Raw genomic sequence first — 17,822 nt, 5'->3', positions numbered from 1 at the left:
TCTATAAGAGAGGAGTGTAGGGCAAGAGAACCTCACTTCTCAAATGCACCAAGATTTTCGAATTAAATGGGAATGTGATGACGATTAGTTATAATGTCATCTTAACATATAAATTCTACTGATTGAGGCGAATAGGGCAGTTGGCAATCATAAAATTTTAAGACCTATCACATTTAATGCTGATTTTTCTTGACTCGAATAAATGATATAGATTACAAGAGACTAAGTACAAACAATGAGTATAATTTACAAAGCAGCCATTCAAGAGATTCTCTTCAAACTATGGTTTCAGAAAGTGGATAATAAAAGGACAGATGGAATAACAGATACCCATGAAATCAATAAAATTTTTGGGAAAAACAGTGAACTGCTGATATAAGCTTTGCGGATAAGAAATAATTCAAAATTGCCTAAATACAGCAATGAGAATCATACCATATGTCAAGTCATTGTATTGAAATAATTAAATATAAACTGTAGGTTGAATTTTCAAGATGTTCATTTGATTCATAATGCGGATAAGATGTATTATCAAACATTCCAAATATTCTCCTTATACTATGATGTATACTTACTCTATATACGAAGGACTAATAGGGAATGTAGCATTTTGTTTCTTGATGGATAAGTTTCATTCACACCGATTCGAAGTGTCTGCTTTGAAATTTGCATGGGTTTTTCCCGACTCCAATATATAATATAGATTACGAGAGACTAAGTACAAGCAAATATTATTTTATAAAAACAAGAGATTCTCCTCAAACTCTGGTTTCAGAAAGTGGATAATAAATGGACAGGTGCAATAATGAATAGCCGTGAAATTATTTGGTAGAAGAGTGAAATGCTGATATAAAACTGTAGATTGAATTTAAAAAATGTTTATTTCATTCATAGAACCGAAAAAGAACATTCTAAATATTATCTATATTCTCTAGTATTAGATATCAGGCAAAGAAGTCAAATGAAAAAAACAAAATTTTATTTTCCCTACTCTACTCTATTATTAGAGTGAGTTCCTATACATAATAGTGTGAGGAGAATATGGAGAATTAAAAATTAAAGGAAATCTAGACTTCTTTAGATAGTGATATTAGATATCGGGAAAAGAGATCAAATTACTGGATCTTCTAAATATTCTTTATTGCTTCAATGTTCGATTTCAAAGATACTGAAATAGTGATAAGATTTGTGAAATAAAAGAACAGCTTTAAAAAAAAATCTATTTCAGTGAAAAACAAACTCTGGAATATAACACTAAATGTCAATGTTATAACAGTTATAACAAGTGATAGATAAATAATATTTCATGGTTTCGCTTTGATCTTTCAAATTTTGGCAAAGATGAATGACTGGAGCATAGGTTATTCTTATATCTTCTGGTCTTAAAGAGCAGGATATATTGGAAATCTGGTGAGAAGGTGGTTCTAATATTTCCTGTTCATTGGGTTACTAGGAATATATCGAGTGCAGTTGTCTCACATCCTCATAGGAGTATTTGAATGTTTTCAATTTATCTACGAAGATTTTCTTGTCTTGGAGAGCATATGATAACAGAGTAGTTAGCAGGCAGGCATCAGGAGGAAATGATGTATCATTCTAGTAGATATACTGAATTGTTTAGGGATCTGGCAAATCCTGGATATATTAGAAATCTGGTGAGCAGTTGGTTCTAATATTTCCTAACATAAATAAAACAATAAAAAACACTCGACTATACGTTTCACAATTTATTAAAATTATTTTCGTTGACATGCATGTTTCGGGTTTCACCCCATTCTCAAAACTGAACATGAAATACATAGGAACACGAAATACACATTATTCACATTATTACTATCGGATAACAGATGTTAAAACCGGAGACAGGCGAAAATCAAGTTGGTCATTTACGATTGGGAGGTTTTGTTTTAGGGCTGAAGATATTTCTAAACATTCCAAAAGGTCCATACGTTTGCCTTTAGTGCCCTTGTGTAAAATTTTTGTTTTATTAAAGTCTATAAAGTGGTTGGAAGTAATACAATGGTTGGAGAAGCCAGTCGTTGATTTATTTTGGAGAATTGATCTCTTGTGTTCATCAATTCTAATCCCCAGAGAACGACCGGTTTGACCTATATAACATGCGGGGCATTCGTCACAGAACAACTTATATACACCACTTAACTGTGAAAAACTCAGACGATCCTTACCACTACAAAACATTGATCTTAGATTTTTCTTATTAGTACACATCACATCAATTTTATTCTGTTTGATTCTTTTACAAAGTTTATTACTGAGGGATGGAATATAGTTGATGTACATATATTTCTTGATTTCACTATCACATTGAGGTGGATAGACTAAAGTTAATAATTTGTTGTGTTGTTTTTTATAGAGTATTTTGTCTATTATTTCAGTAGAATAGCCATTGTTTTTTGCTAATAATTTCAGGACTTGAACCTCTTTTTCAAAGTTGGCTTTAGACAGTGGAATAGAAATTAACCTGTGTACCAATGTATGAAATGCAGACATCTTGATCTTGTAAGGATGTGCACTACTGCTATGGATAAGAATATCAGAGAAGGTGGGCTTTCTATATATATCGAATTCAAGATGTTCATTTATTCTTTTAACCTGAATATCTAAAAAGTTCAAACATCCATTCTCGTCCTCCATTTCCAAAGTGAACTGGACAGTACTATAAAAGGAGTTTAATAAATCTAAAAATGATTTTAGTTCTGAGATCGATCCAGTCCAAAAACAGAAAATATCATCCACATATCGCTTCCAGTATAACACAAACATATTAAATCTAATATTCACAGGGGAGAATATTTTCTTTTCTAGAGCTGTCATGAATATTTCACTGAATAAGGGAGATGAGGGGGAACCCATTGGTAGGCCGTCTAATTGCTGATAGACGTTATCATTGAATTGAAAATAGCTTTGCCCTAGACATAACTTAAGGAGTCTCATTGCTTCTGACTTAATATCAACAGTGAGTGAGGGGTTTTCATCGAGTTGTTGGTTAACTAAGTTCTCGACCTCTGTAGTTGGTATGGAGGGAAACAAATTCACTACATCAAATGAAACTAATTTTGCGTTTGTGGGAATTTTAAGTGTCTTTAATTCATTGGTCAGTTGGATGTTATTCTTGACGGAATATATGGGATTATGTTGAATCAAATCAGGTAATATTGAATTCATATATTTGCACTTAAAATTCCCACAAACGCAAAATTAGTTTCATTTGATGTAGTGAATTTGTTTCCCTCCATACCAACTACAGAGGTCGAGAACTTAGTTAACCAACAACTCGATGAAACCCCTCACTCACTGTTGATATTAAGTCAGAAGCAATGAGACTCCTTAAGTTATGTCTAGGGCAAAGCTATTTTCAATTCAATGATAACGTCTATCAGCAATTAGACGGCCTACCAATGGGTTCCCCCTCATCTCCCTTATTCAGTGAAATATTCATGACAGCTCTAGAAAAGAAAATATTCTCCCCTGTGAGTATTAGATTTAATATGTTTGTGTTATACTGGAAGCGATATGTGGATGATATTTTCTGTGTTTGGACTGGATCGATCTCAGAACTAAAATCATTTTTAGATTTATTAAACTCCTTTTATAGTACTGTCCAGTTCACTTTGGAAATGGAGGACGAGAATGGATGTTTGAACTTTTTAGATATTCAGCCCACCTTCTCTGATATTCTTATCCATAGCAGTAGTGCACATCCTTACAAGATCAAGATGTCTGCATTTCATACATTGGTAAACAGGTTAATTTCTATTCCACTGTCTAAAGCCAACTTTGAAAAAGAGGTTCAAGTCCTGAAATTATTAGCAAAAAACAATGGCTATTCTACTGAAATAATAGACAAAATACTCTATAAAAAACAACACAACAAATTATTAACTTTAGTCTATCCACCTCAATGTGATAGTGAAATCAAGAAATATATGTACATCAACTATATTCCATCCCTCAGTAATAAACTTTGTAAAAGAATCAAACAGAATAAAATTGATGTGATGTGTACTAATAAGAAAAATCTAAGATCAATGTTTTGTAGTGGTAAGGATCGTCTGAGTTTTTCACAGTTAAGTGGTGTATATAAGTTGTTCTGTGACGAATGCCCCGCATGTTATATAGGTCAAACCGGTCGTTCTCTGGGGATTAGAATTGATGAACACAAGAGATCAATTCTCCAAAATAAATCAACGACTGGCTTCTCCAACCATTGTATTACTTCCAACCACTTTATAGACTTTAATAAAACAAAAATTTTACACAAGGGCACTAAAGGCAAACGTATGGACCTTTTGGAATGTTTAGAAATATCTTCAGCCCTAAAACAAAACCTCCCAATCGTAAATGACCAACTTGATTTTCGCCTGTCTCCGGTTTTAACATCTGTTATCTGATAGTAATAATATGAATAATGTGTATTTCGTGTTCCTATGTATTTCATGTTCAGTTTTGAGAATGGGATGAAACCCGAAACATGCATGTCAACGAAACTAATTTTAATAAATTGTGAAACGTATAGTCGAGTGTTTTTTATTGTTTTATTTATGTTAGAACGATGTTTCACCAAGAGATTAGCGAGGAATCAATTTCTACTAATATTTCCTGTTCGTTGGGTTACTAGGAATATATCGAGTGCAGTTGTCTCACATCTTCATAGGAGTATTTGAATGTTTTCAATTTATCTACGAAGATTTTCTTGTCTTGGAGAGCATAGGATAACAGAGTAGGTAGCAGGCAGGCATCATGAGGAAATGATGTATCATTCTAGTATACTGAATTGTTTAGGGATCTGGCAAATCCTGGATATATTGGAAATCTGGTGAGCAGTTGGTTCTAATATTTCCTGTTCGTTGGGTTACTAGGAATATATCGAGTGCAGTTGTCTCACATCTTCATAGGAGTATTTGAATGTTTTCAATTTATCTACGAAGATTTTCTTGTCTTGGAGAGCATAGGATAACAGAGTAGGTAGCAGGCAGGCAGCAGGAGGAAATGATGTATCATTCTAGTAGGTATACTGAATTGTTTAGGGATCTGGCAAATCCTGGATATATTGGAAATCTGGTGAGCAGTTGGTTCTAATATTTCCTGTTCGTTGGGTTACTAGGAATATATCGAGTGCAGTTGTCTCACATCTTCATAGGAGTATTTGAATGTTTTCAATTTATCTACGAAGATTTTCTTGTCTTGGAGACCATAGGATAACAGAGTAGGTAGCAGGCAGGCATCAGGAGGAAATGATGTATATTCTAGTAGGTATACTGAATTGTTTAGGGATCTGGCAAATCCTGGATATATTGGAAATCCGGTGAGCAGGTGGTTCTAATATTTCCTGTTCGTTGGGTTACTAGGAATATATCGAGTGCAGTTGTCTCACACCTTCATAGGAGTATTTGAATGTTTTCAATTCATCTACGAAGATTTTCTTGTCTTGGAGAGCATAGGATGACAGAGTAGGTAGCAGGCAGGCATCAGGAGGAAATGATGTATCATTCTAGTAGGTATACTGAATTGTTCAGGGATCTGGCAAATCCTGGATATATTGTAAATCTGGTGAGCAGTTGGTTCTAATATTTCCTGTTCGTTGGGTTACTAGGAATATATCGAGTGCAGTTGTCTCACATCTTCATAGGAGTATTTGAATGTTTTCAATTTATCTACGAAGATTTTCTTGTCTTGGAGAGCATAGGATGACAGAGTAGGTAGCAGGCAGGCATCAGGAGGAAATGATGTATCATTCTAGTAGGTATACTGAATTGTTTAGGGATCTGGCAAATCCTGGATATATTGGAAATCTGGTGAGCAGGTGGTTCTAATATTTCCTGTTCGTTGGGTTACTAGGAATATATCGAGTGCAGTTGTCTCACATCTTCATAGGAGTATTTGAATGTTTTCAATTCATCTACGAAGATTTTCTTGTCTTGGAGAGCATAGGATGACAGAGTAGGTAGCAGGCAGGCATCAGGAGGAAATGATGTATCATTCTAGTAGGTATACTGAATTGTTTAGGGATCTGGCAAATCCTGGATATATTGGAAATCTGGTGAGCAGTTGGTTCTAATATTTCCTGTTCGTTGGGTTACTAGGAATATATCGAGTGCAGTTGTCTCACATCTTCATAGGAGTATTTGAATGTTTTCAATTTATCTACGAAGATTTTCTTGTCTTGGAGAGCATAGGATGACAGAGTAGGTAGCAGGCAGGCATCAGGAGGAAATGATGTATCATTCTAGTAGGTATACTGAATTGTTCAGGGATCTGGCAAATCCTGGATATATTGGAAATCTGGTGAGCAGTTGGTTCTAATATTTCCTGTTCGTTGGGTTACTAGGAATATATCGAGTGCAGTTGTCTCACATCTTCATAGGAGTATTTGAATGTTTTCAATTCATCTACGAAGATTTTCTTGTCTTGGAGAGCATAGGATGACAGAGTAGGTAGCAGGCAGGCATCAGGAGGAAATGATGTATCATTCTAGTAGGTATACTGAATTGTTTAGGGATCTGGCAAATCCTGGATATATTGGAAATCTGGTGAGCAGTTGGTTCTAATATTTCCTGTTCGTTGGGTTACTAGGAATATATCGAGTGCAGTTGTCTCACATCTTCATAGGAGTATTTGAATGTTTTCAATTTATCTACGAAGATTTTCTTGTCTTGGAGAGCATAGGATGACAGAGTAGGTAGCAGGCAGGCATCAGGAGGAAATGATGTATCATTCTAGTAGGTATACTGAATTGTTTAGGGATCTGGCAAATCCTGGATATATTGGAAATCTGGTGAGCAGTTGGTTCTAATATTTCCTGTTCGTTGGGTTACTAGGAATATATCGAGTGCAGTTGTCTCACATCTTCATAGGAGTATTTGAATGTTTTCAATTTATCTACGAAGATTTTCTTGTCTTGGAGAGCATAGGATGACAGAGTAGGTAGCAGGCAGGCATCAGGAGGAAATGATGTATCATTCTAGTAGGTATACTGAATTGTTCAGGGATCTGGCAAATCCTGGATATATTGGAAATCTGGTGAGCAGTTGGTTCTAATATTTCCTGTTCGTTGGGTTACTAGGAATATATCGAGTGCAGTTGTCTCACATCTTCATAGGAGTATTTGAATGTTTTCAATTTATCTACGAAGATTTTCTTGTCTTGGAGAGCATAGGATGACAGAGTAGGTAGCAGGCAGGCATCAGGAGGAAATGATGTATCATTCTAGTAGGTATACTGAATTGTTCAGGGATCTGGCAAATCCTGGATATATTGGAAATCTGGTGAGCAGTTGGTTCTAATATTTCCTGTTCGTTGGGTTACTAGGAATATATCGAGTGCAGTTGTCTCACATCTTCATAGGAGTATTTGAATGTTTTCAATTTATCTACGAAGATTTTCTTGTCTTGGAGAGCATAGGATAACAGAGTAGGTAGCAGGCAGGCATCATGAGGAAATGATGTATCATTCTAGTATACTGAATTGTTTAGGGATCTGGCAAATCCTGGATATATTGGAAATCTGGTGAGCAGTTGGTTCTAATATTTCCTGTTCGTTGGGTTACTAGGAATATATCGAGTGCAGTTGTCTCACATCTTCATAGGAGTATTTGAATGTTTTCAATTTATCTACGAAGATTTTCTTGTCTTGGAGAGCATAGGATGACAGAGTAGGTAGCAGGCAGGCATCAGGAGGAAATGATGTATCATTCTAGTAGGTATACTGAATTGTTCAGGGATCTGGCAAATCCTGGATATATTGTAAATCTGGTGAGCAGTTGGTTCTAATATTTCCTGTTCGTTGGGTTACTAGGAATATATCGAGTGCAGTTGTCTCACATCCTCATAGGAGTATTTGAATGTTTTCAATTTATCTACGAAGATTTTCTTGTCTTGGAGAGCATAGGATGACAGAGTAGGTAGCAGGCAGGCATCAGGAGGAAATGATGTATCATTCTAGTAGGTATACTGAATTGTTTAGGGATCTGGCAAATCCTGGATATATTGTAAATCTGGTGAGCAGGTGGTTCTAATATTTCCTGTTCGTTGGGTTACTAGGAATATATCGAGTGCAGTTGTCTCACATCTTCATAGGAGTATTTGAATGTTTTCAATTCATCTACGAAGATTTTCTTGTCTTGGAGAGCATAGGATGACAGAGTAGGTAGCAGGCAGGCATCAGGAGGAAATGATGTATCATTCTAGTAGGTATACTGAATTGTTTAGGGATCTGGCAAATCCTGGATATATTGGAAATCTGGTGAGCAGTTGGTTCTAATATTTCCTGTTCGTTGGGTTACTAGGAATATATCGAGTGCAGTTGTCTCACATCTTCATAGGAGTATTTGAATGTTTTCAATTTATCTACGAAGATTTTCTTGTCTTGGAGAGCATAGGATGACAGAGTAGGTAGCAGGCAGGCATCAGGAGGAAATGATGTATCATTCTAGTAGGTATACTGAATTGTTTAGGGATCTGGCAAATCCTGGATATATTGTAAATCTGGTGAGCAGGTGGTTCTAATATTTCCTGTTCGTTGGGTTACTAATAATATATCGAGTGCAGTTGTCTCACATCTTCATAGGAGTATTTGAATGTTTTCAATTCATCTACGAAGATTTTCTTGTCTTGGAGAGCATAGGATGACAGAGTAGGTAGCAGGCAGGCATCAGGAGGAAATGATGTATCATTCTAGTAGGTATACTGAATTGTTTAGGGATCTGGCAAATCCTGGATATATTGGAAATCTGGTGAGCAGGTGGTTCTAATATTTCCTGTTCGTTGGGTTACTAGGAATATATCGAGTGCAGTTGTCTCACATCTTCATAGGAGTATTTGAATGTTTTCAATTTATCTACGAAGATTTTCTTGTCTTGGAGACCATAGGATAACAGAGTAGGTAGCAGGCAGGCATCAGGAGGAAATGATGTATCATTCTAGTAGGTATACTGAATTGTTTAGGGATCTGGCAAATCCTGGATATATTGGAAATCTGGTGAGCAGTTGGTTCTAATATTTCCTGTTCGTTGGGTTACTAGGAATATATCGAGTGCAGTTGTCTCACATCTTCATAGGAGTATTTGAATGTTTTCAATTTATCTACGAAGATTTTCTTGTCTTGGAGAGCATAGGATGACAGAGTAGGTAGCAGGCAGGCATCAGGAGGAAATGATGTATCATTCTAGTAGGTATACTGAATTGTTCAGGGATCTGGCAAATCCTGGATATATTGGAAATCTGGTGAGCAGTTGGTTCTAATATTTCCTGTTCGTTGGGTTACTAGGAATATATCGAGTGCAGTTGTCTCACATCTTCATAGGAGTATTTGAATGTTTTCAATTTATCTACGAAGATTTTCTTGTCTTGGAGAGCATAGGATAACAGAGTAGGAAGCAGGCAGGCATCATGAGGAAATGATGTATCATTCTAGTATACTGAATTGTTTAGGGATCTGGCAAATCCTGGATATATTGGAAATCTGGTGAGCAGTTGGTTCTAATATTTCCTGTTCGTTGGGTTACTAGGAATATATCGAGTGCAGTTGTCTCACATCTTCATAGGAGTATTCGAATGTTTTCAATTTATCTACGAAGATTTTCTTGTCTTGGAGAGCATAGGATGACAGAGTAGGTAGCAGGCAGGCATCAGGAGGAAATGATGTATCATTCTAGTAGGTATACTGAATTGTTCAGGGATCTGGCAAATCCTGGATATATTGTAAATCTGGTGAGCAGTTGGTTCTAATATTTCCTGTTCGTTGGGTTACTAGGAATATATCGAGTGCAGTTGTCTCACATCTTCATAGGAGTATTTGAATGTTTTCAATTTATCTACGAAGATTTTCTTGTCTTGGAGAGCATAGGATGACAGAGTAGGTAGCAGGCAGGCATCAGGAGGAAATGATGTATCATTCTAGTAGGTATACTGAATTGTTTAGGGATCTGGCAAATCCTGGATATATTGTAAATCTGGTGAGCAGGTGGTTCTAATATTTCCTGTTCGTTGGGTTACTAGGAATATATCGAGTGCAGTTGTCTCACATCTTCATAGGAGTATTTGAATGTTTTCAATTCATCTACGAAGATTTTCTTGTCTTGGAGAGCATAGGATGACAGAGTAGGTAGCAGGCAGGCATCAGGAGGAAATGATGTATCATTCTAGTAGGTATACTGAATTGTTTAGGGATCTGGCAAATCCTGGATATATTGGAAATCTGGTGAGCAGTTGGTTCTAATATTTCCTGTTCGTTGGGTTACTAGGAATATATCGAGTGCAGTTGTCTCACATCTTCATAGGAGTATTTGAATGTTTTCAATTTATCTACGAAGATTTTCTTGTCTTGGAGAGCATAGGATGACAGAGTAGGTAGCAGGCAGGCATCAGGAGGAAATGATGTATCATTCTAGTAGGTATACTGAATTGTTTAGGGATCTGGCAAATCCTGGATATATTGTAAATCTGGTGAGCAGGTGGTTCTAATATTTCCTGTTCGTTGGGTTACTAGGAATATATCGAGTGCAGTTGTCTCACATCTTCATAGGAGTATTTGAATGTTTTCAATTCATCTACGAAGATTTTCTTGTCTTGGAGAGCATAGGATGACAGAGTAGGTAGCAGGCAGGCATCAGGAGGAAATGATGTATCATTCTAGTAGGTATACTGAATTGTTTAGGGATCTGGCAAATCCTGGATATATTGGAAATCTGGTGAGCAGGTGGTTCTAATATTTCCTGTTCGTTGGGTTACTAGGAATATATCGAGTGCAGTTGTCTCACATCTTCATAGGAGTATTTGAATGTTTTCAATTTATCTACGAAGATTTTCTTGTCTTGGAGACCATAGGATAACAGAGTAGGTAGCAGGCAGGCATCAGGAGGAAATGATGTATCATTCTAGTAGGTATACTGAATTGTTCAGGGATCTGGCAAATCCTGGATATATTGGAAATCTGATGAGCAGTTGGTTCTTATATTTCCTGTTCGTTGGGTTACTAGGAATATATCGAGTGCAGTTGTCTCACACCTTCATAGGAGTATTTGAATGTTTTCAATTCATCTACGAAGATTTTCTTGTCTTGGAGAGCATAGGATGACAGAGTAGGTAGCAGGCAGGCATCAGGAGGAAATGATGTATCATTCTAGTATACTGAATTGTTTAGGGATCTGGCAAATCCTGGATATATTGGAAATCTGATGAGCAGTTGGTTCTTATATTTCCTGTTCGTTGGGTTACTAGGAATATATCGAGTGCAGTTGTCTCACATCTTCATAGGAGTATTTGAATGTTTTCAATTTATCTACGAAGATTTTCTTGTCATGGAGAGCATAGGATAACAGAGTAGGTAGCAGGCAGGCATCAGGAGGAAATGATGTATCATTCTAGTAGGTATACTGAATTGTTCAGGGATCTGGCAAATCCTGGATATATTGGAAATCTGATGAGCAGTTGGTTCTTATATTTCCTGTTCGTTGGGTTACTAGGAATATATCGAGTGCAGTTGTCTCACATCTTCATAGGAGTATTTGAATGTTTTCAATTTATCTACGAAGATTTTCTTGTCATGGAGAGCATAGGATAACAGAGTAGGTAGCAGGCAGGCATCAGGAGGAAATGATGTATCATTCTAGTAGGTATACTGAATTGTTTAGGGATCTGGCAAATCCTGGATATATTGGAAATCTGATGAGCAGTTGGTTCTTATATTTCCTGTTCGTTGGGTTACTAGGAATATATCGAGTGCAGTTGTCTCACATCTTCATAGGAGTATTTGAATGTTTTCAATTTATCTACGAAGATTTTCTTGTCTTGGAGACCATAGGATAACAGAGTAGGTAGCAGGCAGGCATCAGGAGGAAATTATGTATCATTCTAGTAGGTATACTGAATTGTTTAGGGATCTGGCAAATCCTGGATATATTGGAAATCTGGTGAGCAGGTGGTTCTAATATTTCCTGTTCGTTGGGTTACTAGGAATATATCGAGTGCAGTTGTCTCACATCTTCATAGGAGTATTTGAATGTTTTCAATTCATCTACGAAGATTTTCTTGTCTTGGAGACCATAGGATAACAGAGTAGGTAGCAGGCAGGCATCAGGAGGAAATGATGTATCATTCTATTAGGTATACTGAATTGTTCAGGGATCTGGCAAATCCTGGATATATTGGAAATCTGATGAGCAGTTGGTTCTTATATTTCCTGTTCGTTGGGTTACTAGGAATATATCGAGTGCAGTTGTCTCACACCTTCATAGGAGTATTTGAATGTTTTCAATTCATCTACGAAGATTTTCTTGTCTTGGAGAGCATAGGATAACAGAGTAGGTAGCAGGCAGGCATCAGGAGGAAATGATGTATCATTCTAGTAGGTATACTGAATTATTTAGGGATCTGACAAATCCTGGATATATTGGAAATCTGGTGAGCAGGTGGTTCTAATATTTCCTGTTCGTTGGGTTACTAGGAATATATGATATATATATAATAGGGCTCTCCTTGGGGTTTATGGTGCAAACAGTTGCAGAAATTGCTGCACACTACTACGACATTGGGGACATCGAGATATGTCCCCTACTTGTCTAGCTGTGGCAAGACAGTTGTTACAGTAGACAATGTGCCCACAGGGCACCACTGCTTGTGTTGCATGCTCTGTATAGCAAGCAACACAGCTACCTGTAAAACAAATTTTCCAATCAATACATGTCATGGCTTGTAATAAATCACACCAGGTCATATCTAAAACACAAATAAAACATTATGTAATAAACATCTAATTGACAGCAATTTTTTGTTATGTTTTGACAGTTTTTCAACAATATTTTACTTTGCAGAAATACAGGATGAGCACTCTGTAACTTTAGCGAATGACTCATACCATATAAATATCAAGAAATATTTCAAATCAGAAAATAAGAAACAACCCTAATAAAGAATCAAATTCTTATTAAACCTTTTGAAGTATGTCGTTATTCAACACTACTTCAGAAGAAACCATTGAAATTGAGTTTTCCACACAGGATAAGAGTTTTGTAGAATATTGTTTTATGAGCATTTCAATTTTTTTTAAAGCAAATAACATTGATAATTTTAATTTTTCCGCACCAGAATAACATACCACTTAATTGTAAAATAAAATTATTCATTGTATCAAAATTATATACGTATACGTCACCTGCAAGCGGATGAGCTTCAGGTTCCCGTGGAGAAGGCTGCTCTGTGACTCTCTGGAGCTCTTGAGCCAAATGATCCTCTTGGGCCTGAGAGTGATCTGCGGCTTCTTCAATCGGAAGCTCATCAACGTCTTGGTCTTCTGTGGAAAGTTCTGATGTAAATATGTAATATGTAAATAAATAATTTATTACAACGCGCTATATTTTATTAGAATGAAGTATCCTCATAAAGGATCATAAGGAGTTGTTATTTTCAACCCCTAATAATAAAGTTATCAGATCTAAAGAAATTGTGTGACATCTATTTAGTGATTCATATTATTATTATGTATAGTTTTATGGCTCAGTGTTTCTTAGAACCCGTAAAAAATTAAAAACTGTCAACTCGTCATCGCCTCCCAAAGGCCGTATCATGGAATAAGGGAGATCGATTTCGAAAAAAATTTATAGGAACTACCCCTGCTTATTTTCATCGAGGAATCATCTCCTTGAGTCCTTCGCATTTGTTTGTTGTCCACCAACGGCACTAAGGCTGCGTTTTCGACATCCAGGTCAATATTAGCAGCCTCCTCTAAGCCCTGGACATCGTTCGGGACCATTCCATCCGTGTCTGGAATTTCCTCAACTGAAATGGAAAAATTTCATTAAAATCTGACTTCTTAAGATTAATTGTTTTTCGATGTCTTATTTACTTGGCACATTTGGGTCAAATAGCCTGTGAATGCCAATGACCGTATGGCTGGTCACACTCAAGGCTGGTCACACTCAAAAATTGACGCAGATTGCCGTCTTGCTCAAATTGATGCTGAGCATTATCTGAAAAGTAATTAAAATTCATCACAATTGAATCATAATAGAGTGGCAGTTGTGCTTGGCATCAATTAAAATTAATGGCTTTTATCCAGCCAATAAAGTGGCTGCATATATGTAATACTTGATGCTACTTACTGATTCTTTGATTTAGTTCAATATAACGGCGTCTCCCCCGTCTTCTCAACTGCAGCCCGCTAAGTACTCTGATTAGATCAGAGCACTTGTAGTGTTCGAATTTCTGAAGAAATAGAACGAACACCCAAAAATTGGGGTGTGCGCGGCCTATGATTTTTAAGAGTTGTCCATGCAGAGACTCGATGGCGTTATTGGTTCGGTTATCGAAACCAAACACCGAAATATTGGTGTTACGCCACTGTCTCTGCATGTACTTTGTGAATCCATCATTACTGATTCTTTCGCAAACGAAGTCTATCCCTTCAGAAATTCGTTCTGCGGGCAACAGTGGAAGGGCCATAGCCATTCTGACGGCAACTGCGTCATTTATATGGGGGAGAGTTCCCTTGAAACGGACAATTTAATTATTTTTGGTGTGAAATATTATTTCAAAGGAAAAAAGTTCAAATTTTACCGTCATAATATGAGCGTAAGATCTGTGGATTCACTATCTCAGGAAAAACTAGAAAAAAAAAGCTAGTCACTCAAAAAAATAAGTCTTAGTTTATTATAGAAAATGTCCATTTCATGGGATGTTTCCCTTGTTATGGACAGTTATTCCCATGAAGTGGACAATGGTACAACAACATGAAAACAGGTAAAATAAAAGAGAATAAATTTCAAAAACACTTTTTCAGAAAAAATTTAAATTTCCAATAATACCACAAGATTTGTGGGACCACTGGTTACACAAACTGCACTGAATAAATTCTTCTTTACTGAGTCGATATTCACCACCACAAGCTACGCATCTAGAATTATCTTCTTCGGAATCTTTCTTCTCTTCGACATTGGGAGGATCAAGTTCTTGTTCTATTTGATTAAAATTTTCTTCAAGATCCCGTGGAGGTGTCTCTGTAATGATTGAACATTTTCCTTTTTTTCGGCCACGAGTTCTACATTGTTTTCTCAAAGGTGCTGAAGGATATGGTCTTAACATTTCTGGAGGAACTATTCCTAACTCTTCTCTTCCTTCCTTCGTTCTCTTCACAGTGCCGATGCCGCTTGTAGAAGGACGATTTGGATCAGCAGAAGTAGATGGCTGATCTAAAATATTGTCGTTCTCTGGTAGGTTGCCTTTCGATTGTGAGATGGCTGGGATTTTCCGGTTTATTATAGATGTGGGATCAGGTCTCTCAGTTATATTTGAAGGGAGATAATCTTCGTCAGTGAAGATGTTCGTATTAAATGGGTATATTCCAGTTTTTTTAAAACTCTTGCAGATATTGCTGATTGTAAATGACTCACTAAAAGCTGGATTCACGAACTCAGCAACTTCGTATATTGTTACGGTTTTCCCTGGATTACTGGACATTTCACATCTCCTTTGAATCGGACACATTGCAGCTCATGAACTGGACGTCCGTTTCCTGGGCGTCGGAATGTCCGATTCATGGAATACGTGGTTTTTGAAATAAATTGAAAATATAATTTCTTCCAATCGTAATATCAAGGATTTAACATACCTGTCTGATAAGGGATAATCACTTGATGTTTTTATAAATAAATCGGCAACTAATCGTCACTAGAAACGCAGCTATTCACTTCGCAAATTCACCGAAATATTTACTCTAACGGCAACGGATTTTTCAATGCATGTCTCCGCAACAAGGCTCGAGCCACAGATTCAACCATTTTCCAAGAGATGTCGATCGATGTTGAGAAAATGGGATTTACGTAAAAGATGCTAAATTACTAACGGGTGTGGTAGAAAACTGTAGCGTCCGATTCATGGGCTGTCCAATTCAAAGGAACTCTCCCCTGCATTTGGCGAGCTGAAAAATATTTATCAATTAAAAAATAATCCATATGGTTTCATAAACACTTGATTTTGAATACCATATCGTACCCACCTTTGAGAAATACATTTTTTGCGAAGTGGAACCAGCAACCCCTCAAGGAAATTCCAGCAAACACTTCTCGAACTGCATGTCTCAGGGCCACCTCATAATCACAAAGGACAGAGGAGATATGGGAGGCGCCAAATAGTTGCCTGGTGTATCGCAGTACCCCAGTGTATGTTTCCCTGGTGCGGTTTGGCATCATACAAAACACCACAGGGTATGCCTTGCAGGAAAAAAAAAATTAAAAATGCCAAACTAGAAAATAATAAAAAAGTTATGCTCACCGTGTAATCCCTCATCCAATGGATTATGAACAACTGATGGGCTCCACCTGCTCTGGGCACAATTTTAAATGTCGCGTCCATGTGCAAGTGGAGACTATTCCCATCAATTGCCTCTCTTAAAATACCAGGGGACACAAAAAAGAGACATCCATCCCTGATGCCATCGAAGAATGGTCTCTGTTGTGGCCCCAATTCTAATGAATATTTCCGATATCTGGAACAATTGAACAAGAAAAATTTAATTCTTTTTTCTTTAAGACAGATGAGGTCAATAAAATATGTTTGAAAAATATTTAACGTACGATGCATTTGCCAAATAGCCAGCAGCATCCTCCAATGTAGCTGGTATGGGAGGTTGCACTTTCCTCCTTTCCCGCTGCATCATCGGTTTTACACTGAGGAACCCATTTGTGAGCCTCAATGATGCCTCATTGTGGCGAATCTCTTCCTCCATAAATATATGAAGGAGAGTTGATGTTTCGGTCCTGCTTCTGAATGCTAAGATACTTTTTAGCCGAATATCTTGAAGCAGGACCAAATCAGCCAAATGGTTCTCCGCTCTAAAACCACATTCTAGATCAAGTATTGAGTTTATTTGCAATAAATTGAAACCTTCGAAGGTAGTTATTAGATACTTAGTAATATGGGGTTATATTCATTAGGCAATAAATTACCAAACAATAAGTAAATAATGGTATATTCGATTTTGGAGTTTTAGGAAACTTGCCCATTAGGTATTACCCCAGAAAACTCACCTCAAAATCCATTGCTGACCCTCCTGCATTATGATTCTGGCAGAGCACAATGGATCTTGACATTTCAAATATGTCCTGCCTCTTGATGCCTGTTTATCTTTGATGAAGATGAAATTTTCGGGTGAAATATAATAAGTACCTTTTGGTACTTCAACTAGTTCCATCTGAAAAAAATTGTTCTTAAAATCAATAATTTATAAGAACATAGGTGTTCATTGGTAAATGAACAGACTTGTGCCTTGTATTTTCCAAATACTTATATGGAGAGCCATGTCGGAAATGGATATGTTACAAAACTAGACCTATAATACTTACGTTTTTTGGACTCGACTAGATTATAGCTCTACATACCTCATCAGGTTTACCTATTTTTACTTACCAATTATGTTATGTACACACATTTTCTTTTCGGAAAAGTATTATCATCAAATAATATGAAATTACCCTTTTATATTTACTCACCTTCTTTTTTATCAAGCAATAAATCAATTGAAAAAAACAACAGGAACTTCAACAAACACTCAATAACAACAATAACAACAATAAAAACAATAACAAATAACAACTCTCAACAAAACACAGGAAAATCTCGAAAATCTATAAAACAAGCGAAATAGCAACCAGAACGTTTCAAATGAACTGAAGACTGAAGCGGCAAACCAAGCGCAAGCCCAATGTTCAAAAACGGTTGATAATTTCAAAAGAAGGATTTCTATTCGCTGCTGATTCCGTTCCGCTATTGGGTGGTTAATACGTAGCCTCGTAGCCACTCATTTCGAATATT

The 17,822-nt window shown here is 36.7% G+C and overlaps 1 protein-coding gene across 1 annotated transcript; it reads right to left on the bottom strand.

Moving 5' to 3' along the window:
* Positions 1-15,796: 15,796 nt before the first annotated feature.
* On the bottom strand, positions 15,797-17,421 carry LOC123320525. Its single transcript, XM_044907872.1, has 5 exons — positions 17,039-17,421; positions 16,586-16,856; positions 16,284-16,497; positions 16,009-16,222; positions 15,797-15,930 (listed from the first exon to the last, which is right to left on the bottom strand). Exons 2-5 carry the CDS (start codon positions 16,735-16,737, stop codon positions 15,851-15,853), a joined length of 660 nt encoding a protein of 219 aa, XP_044763807.1. The 5' UTR covers positions 16,738-16,856; positions 17,039-17,421; the 3' UTR covers positions 15,797-15,850.
* Between the last annotated feature and the right edge of the window lie 401 nt (positions 17,422-17,822).

This window comes from Coccinella septempunctata, chromosome 9 (genome assembly GCF_907165205.1).
Source record: "Coccinella septempunctata chromosome 9, icCocSept1.1, whole genome shotgun sequence".
In the NCBI taxonomy this organism is placed as follows: Eukaryota; Metazoa; Arthropoda; class Insecta; order Coleoptera; family Coccinellidae; genus Coccinella; species Coccinella septempunctata.
Note: the sequence above shows the minus strand (reverse complement) of the source record. Positions and strands in the feature narration are given on the sequence as shown.